The sequence below is a fragment of the Impatiens glandulifera genome, chromosome 7, assembly GCF_907164915.1.
Source record: "Impatiens glandulifera chromosome 7, dImpGla2.1, whole genome shotgun sequence".
Classification (NCBI taxonomy): Eukaryota; Viridiplantae; Streptophyta; class Magnoliopsida; order Ericales; family Balsaminaceae; genus Impatiens; species Impatiens glandulifera.
The window spans coordinates 18,870,198-18,876,854 of record NC_061868.1 but is presented as its reverse complement, the minus strand read 5'-3'; the positions used below and the strand labels follow the sequence as shown (position 1 = coordinate 18,876,854).

At 30.7% G+C, this 6,657-nt stretch overlaps 1 protein-coding gene across 1 annotated transcript; it reads left to right on the top strand.

Annotated features, from left to right (window-relative positions):
• Positions 1-333: 333 nt before the first annotated feature.
• LOC124909602 lies at positions 334-3,827 on the top strand. The gene is given in 4 exon segments (XM_047450268.1): positions 334-564; positions 669-740; positions 1,339-1,398; positions 3,783-3,827. Coding segments are annotated over 4 exon segments (408 nt in total).
• Positions 3,828-6,657: the final 2,830 nt, after the last annotated feature.

Genomic DNA, 6,657 nt, shown 5'->3' with positions numbered 1-6,657 from the left:
TATTTACCCTATAAATATATTATTATTAAAAGTTTACATTGATTAAGACATAATTATAGAGAGATAAAATGTGAGGCAAAAATTCTATATTTCTTTTTTTTCTTCATAGTAAAATTTGGTGACGGCTGAAATGGATATAGCTCATTCGAGTAAACCACTATAAATCTGTTTTTTTTTGTGTTCTTTTTTTTTTCTTTCGTTTTTACCGATCGTTTCAAGTAGGTCAGATTTGTGGGATCCAAATTCTAACAACTGATATTAGATCTTCTAGGTTAAGTCGGAGCATTGTAAACAATAACAAACTTCGATGAAACAATTTATGTCTTCTAGAGGATGCAGATTGAAGATTATCTCTACGGAAAGAAGCTTCATGTTCCTTTGAGTGAGAAGACAGAAAAGATAGATGAATTTTAATGGAAAATCCTTGATAGATAGGTTTTGGGAGTTGTTAGATTGACGCTAATCAAAACTGTTGCTCACAACGTAGCAAAGGAGAAGACCACCATGGGTCTGATGAAAGTTCTCTCTGATATGTATGAGAAACCATCTACCAACAACAAGATACATTTAATGAAAAGACTATTTAATTTAAGAATGATTGATGGTACTTCTGTCACAACTCATTTGAACGAATTTAATACAATTGTAATCAACTGTTATCTCTTAAGATTGATTTTGGGGACGAAGTTAGTGCCCTGATTTTGTCAGCATCTGTACCAAATAGCTGGGAACCTATGAGGGTAGCAATTAATAACTCTGTTAACAATTCTAAATTGAAATTGATTAAAGTTAGAGATCGAATTCTTGTTGAAGAGGTTCGTAAAATTGATTCTAGTGAAACGTTTAAAGGTTATACTCTGATTATTGAAAATAAAGGCAAATATAATGATAGAAATTTCAACCGAGGTAAGAGCAGATTTATGCCGAGGAATATGAGGAGTCCGTTCAATTCTGGGCAAATATTTGATTGCTGGAATTGTGATAAGTATGATCACTTAATGAGGAACTACAAAGCACCGAAAAGAAATAATAATGATAAAAATGATGCAGTTAATGTAGTTACAGAAATTGACACTAATGTGTTACTTCTATCTGTTGATAGCCCGATAAATTCATGGGTTTGGACTCAGGAGCATCTTTCCACACCACTGCACACAAAGAATAATGAAGAATTATGTGGCTGGAAACTATGGGAAAATTTATCTCGCAGATGGTGAGTCATTGTATATTGTTGGTATGGGGGACATCAAAATGAAGATGGCAAATGGTTCTGTTTGGAAGATTAATAAGGTGAGACACAATCCATGTTTAATGCGCAATCTAATTTCTGTTACACAGCTTGATGAAGAAGGTCCTCTTGAATTCAGAATTCCTGAAGAAGTCTCGAACAATAAAAAGGTAAACATTTCTTATTTAAAAGTGTTTGGTTGTTTATCATATGTTCATATTAATGAATGTGATAAATTAAGCTTGATCCAAAGTCTAATAAATGTTTTTTTATTAGTTATGGTGATATTGAGTTTGGTTATCGTTTCTGGGATAATCAAAATCGGAAGATTATTCGCAGCAGAAAATATCTTCAATGAACAGTTTCTTTACAAAGATTGTGTTAGAAAGATATCAGATGGTGATTCTAAATTAGAAGAGACTAGTACGGTCGATTTGAGATATTTTTCTATTGAATATATATCGACTGTCAAAAAAGACCAATGTCTTGTTAAAGATAAAATTATTGAGAACGTGTCCCCATAGACAAATCAACAAACACCAGATATACAGTTAAGAAGATCGTCAAGAAATCGAAAACCAGTTGAGAGGTGGTCCCCATCTCTAAACTATATCTTGTTGACAGATATAGGTGAACATGAATGCTATGAGGAAACAATACAATCTGATAAATCAGTTAAGTGGTTGTTAGCGATGAAAGATGAGATGGACTATTTGACGTTGAATTAGACTCGGAAGCTCATTGATCTACCAAAGGTAAAGAAAGCGCTTTACAACAAATGAATCTTCAAGAATAAAGAAGAATATGATAAAATAATGAGGTACAAGGAAATGTTGGTTGTGAAAGGATTTCAATAGAAAGAAGATATTGACTACAATGAGATATTCTCTCCACTAGTCAAATTGATGACAATCATAACTATTTTGAGTTTGGTTGTGAAAAAAGACCTTCATTTTCAACAAATGGATCTCAAAACAGTTTTTCTTCATGGTGATTTGGATGAAGAGATTTACATGTGACAACCATAAGACTTTGAAATCAAAGAAAAATATGAGCTTGTGTGTAAGTTTCAGAAGAGTCTGTATGGTTTAAAACAGATTCTAAGGTAATGGTACAAGAAGTTCGATAGCTTCATGAAACTTAACTATACTTTGAGGTGTGAAGCTAATCATTGCTGATATATCAAGAGATTTGATAAATCGTATATTATTCTGCTTCTCTTCGTTGATGACATGTTGATTTTTAAAGCAAGCTTGTATGAGATTAACAAGCTAAAGAAAGAGTTGTCTAAAAAGTTTACAATGAAGGATTTGAGTGTTGCAAAACAAATTCTTAGCATGAAAATTTTCAGGGATAAAAAAGTTCTCAAGCTTTCACAAGAAGAATATGTGAAGAAAGTTTTTAGCAGATTCAACTTGTTCGATATAAACCAGTTACTACCCCTTAGCTATTCACTTCAAATTATCTAAAGGTCAATCGCCTTCAACATAGGATGAGAAAAATTATATGGACACCGTTCCATATGCCTCTACCAATGGTTGTATTATGTATGTGATGGTTTAAACAAAACCAGACATAACACATGTAGTGAGAGATGTTAGTAGATTAATGAACAACCAGGGTAGACAACATTGTGAAGTAATAAGTAGATACTACGATACTTAAGAGAAAGTACGGGTCTCTCTTTGTGTTTTCAAAAGTCTAATATGATTTTGGATGGATATGTTAATGCTGATAATGATGGTGACGTTGATAGTAAGAAGAGCACAACATTGTACATTTATACTCTAGGAGGTACTGTAATTAGTTGAGTTTTAAAATTGTAGAAGATTGTTTCTCTTTCTAATTATGAGGTAAAATATGTTGCTGTGACAGAGGCTGCTAAGGAGAAGATGTGGTTGCAACATTTTTTGTGAGAATTAGGTCAAAACTATGAGGGAAGTGTGTGGCAATGCGATAGTTAGAGTGCCATTCATTTGACAAAATATACAGTTTATCATGGCATGACAAAACATATACATGTTCGTTATCATTTCATCCGATCAACTTTAGAAGATGGAGTGTTAGCTTTTGAGAAGATTCCCAAGAGTGAGAATACAACAGATATGCTGACGAAAGTTATGATAAACGAAAAACTAAATTTGTGTGCAACTTCAGTTGGTCTTCTTTGTTAAGACACTGAATGGAAGCCGTTACCATTCGAGAGATGATGAAGTTAGTCTCCAAGTGAGAGATTGTTGAGTTATAGAGCCTACACTTATAATAAACTCTACAATGGTTAATTAGAGTTTATTGGGTTTGTATTTGGATTTGGGCTTAGGCCTGACCAAGAGTTGTTTAGGTTTTATTACATGAATTTTACCCTATAAATATGTTTTTATTAAGGGTAAAATTGATTGAGATATAACTCTATAGATAAAGTGTGAGGCAAAAACTCTGTATTTCTTATTTTTCATAGTGAAATCTGGTGACGACTAAAGTGTACGTATCTTATTTGAGTGAATCACTATAAATTTGTGTTTTCTTGTGTTCTTCTTTTTCTGCATTTTTACAGATTTACAAGTATGTAAGATTCGGGGATCCAAATCCTAACACGTAACTGGCATCATCTAGCTAGCTAGAATGGGCAATGAATAGGGGCGGATCCAGGATGAAAAATTACCTGGGGCTGACTCCAACTTGTATCTCAGATTTAACTTTTTATGTTCCGTTTTTTTTTCAATAAAATTTTCACGATTATTAGAAGATGGAAACTCGTCATGCCCTCTCAATGCACACGTTTGCAAAGTGAGTCACCGAGTGCTTTCAATAGTTGTTGTAAGCCGTAATCTGTTATTTTGTTTTTTATCTAAAGACTGTGCATTTAGTACTTTGTCAATATGACAAGGATATTCATTAGATTATCAAGATATTCAACTGCCCTATTATGTGGTGAAATATTATATCCTATATGCATAACAAAAGAACATTTATCCTCATCATTAATTCGTTTTCAATATTTGAATCCATCTATTGTAAATGTAGGTTTTGGGGGTTGCTTATGTTAAAACAAGAAACATGGGAAACAAAAAGCAGCATCTTTTAAAGGAGAGTATTCTAACCAAGTAAATTTCTTAAACCAATGACTTTGGAACCGTCGATTTTGATTTCCAAATTTGGTCGGCGGGTACTCATCCTTAATAGGTTGATATGACCTCATCTTGATATAAACTCGTCTAATTTCAACCCTTTGATTAAAATGATATTTCCATATCAGAATACGTAATGTTGGATCAAGTTTATAAGAACTTACATCAACATCAATTCTAGGAGATTGGTTAAGTTCTTGAGTAGGATATCAAATTCTTTATTTTAACTTGTGTATTAATATTAATTTATATTTTTCTTACAATTTTTTGAAATAGTTTAAAATTAAGAAATATAAAACACTATTATTATTATTTTAATTTTTATATTTTACCCTTATAAATAATTTGTATTATTAATTATATTGAAATAAATAAAAAATAATGTATAATTATTATAAAATAAATAATATTATTATATGATTTACAAAATAAGTTAAAGATGAGGCCAGAGTTTGATCACCTGACCTCATATTCACATTTCAATAATGTAGCCAACTGGGATAAGCCTCGTATGTCAAACAAATATATAAAAAAATTTCTTTTAGCATTTTAATTTAGGTGGGGCTGGAGCCCACCCTAGCCCATGGGTGGCTCCGCCCCTGGCAATGAAGACCCATGTTGTGTATGAGTTTCTAGAGCAAATAACCTTGTTTTTCCCATGGTAAGAGTCGTGCAAATGATTCTCGAAGGTAAGTCATCGAGATAATATTCTAAGGTTAAACTTCCGACATGTAATTTTTTTTTACTATTACTTAAAAATGAGGAAATGGAAATAACAAGTTGAAAATGAAAAGCAAAAGCCTGTTAGTTTGTTGTCATGTGTCTTGACAAAGGAGGCAAAATCTTAGTAAAGAAGTAAAATAATATTTGACCATATTTCAAACACTCTTTATAATCAATCTCTCTTCTTATAATTTCTTCTTTTCTAGTTATAATTAGATAGATGGTGGATGAAGTAGACACCCAACTTTATTTTATTATTATTATTAATTAATTAATTATCAAAAACTTCCCATATAATTTGCGGCTAATATCAAGCCCCGCAAGGCTTCATAATTATTATTAAGATATCATTGGAGAAAATATACATCATTTATACCTGCTACAAATATATACAATTATGTCTGTAATCCATTTCCAAAGCCAATCCATTACAATTACTCAGATATTTATTTATTTTTATTTTATAAAAATCTACAATTTGAAGAGCAAAAATCAACTACGTCGATACATTAGCATTTACAACTTTTCAATTAACAACCAGTTATTCCAAAAAATCATAGCTTACAAGTAAGACGCCTTAAAAGCTTGTTGGACGTTGAGTTATTTGAAAAAATTATGTGTTTGTATTCCAAATCATAGAATGAAAATGTGATTATTTAGATTAAATTATTAATATATATTTAAATTTTATAAAAAATATATATATATTTAAATATTAATTTTATTTATGTAAAAAATTAACAAACCCTACTATTATCACATATACTTCAAATTAAAACGTTTTAAATATTTTTTAAATGAAAAGAAAGATTTTTAAACTAGTGAGTTGAATATAACATTGAAGAGTTGATAAATGTTCTAATTACTATTCAAATAAATATTTCAAAATTATAAAAAAACAAATGAGAAAAAAGATAAAAATAAAGTAGTTTTTACACTAGGCCATTTATAATATAATGAGAAGTTATTTCTTACATTAAAATAGTGTAGTAAACTTGGTTTGTCACCATTAATTATTTCCTTCTAGAATTTTCTATCAAATGATTTTAAAATATTGTTGACGTTAATGATATGTTAATATGTTTAACTAATTAATTAGAATGGGTTACGAGACATTAATAACAAATGATAAACTAAAGGACAGGTGTTACCACATCATAGAACTGCCTCCATTTTTCCATTTTTGAGGAAGAAAAGAAACAGATAGTTGTCTAGAAATGGGAAGAGATGACCTCATTGGATCAAAACCATCGACAAATTCACGTATTATAAACACCCACGTGGCCATGACGTGGCACATGTACCAAAATTTGTTTATTTTTTTTTATAAATATGAATGCATTAAGGTAGATAATTTTGTATTATGAGATGTAAAAACAGTATTTCTTAAGAGTTTTTGGAGATGTAAATCGAATTATAAGGACACATGTACCCTACAGGCCTACCCTACCCTAGATAGTCTTTAAGTACTGTTATTTATTAGATTGATCCTAACAACTCGACCCACCAATACCAATAATTATGAGCATTTTGAATTAATGATCTATCTATTTCATACCATAAAAAAGAAAGTCAACA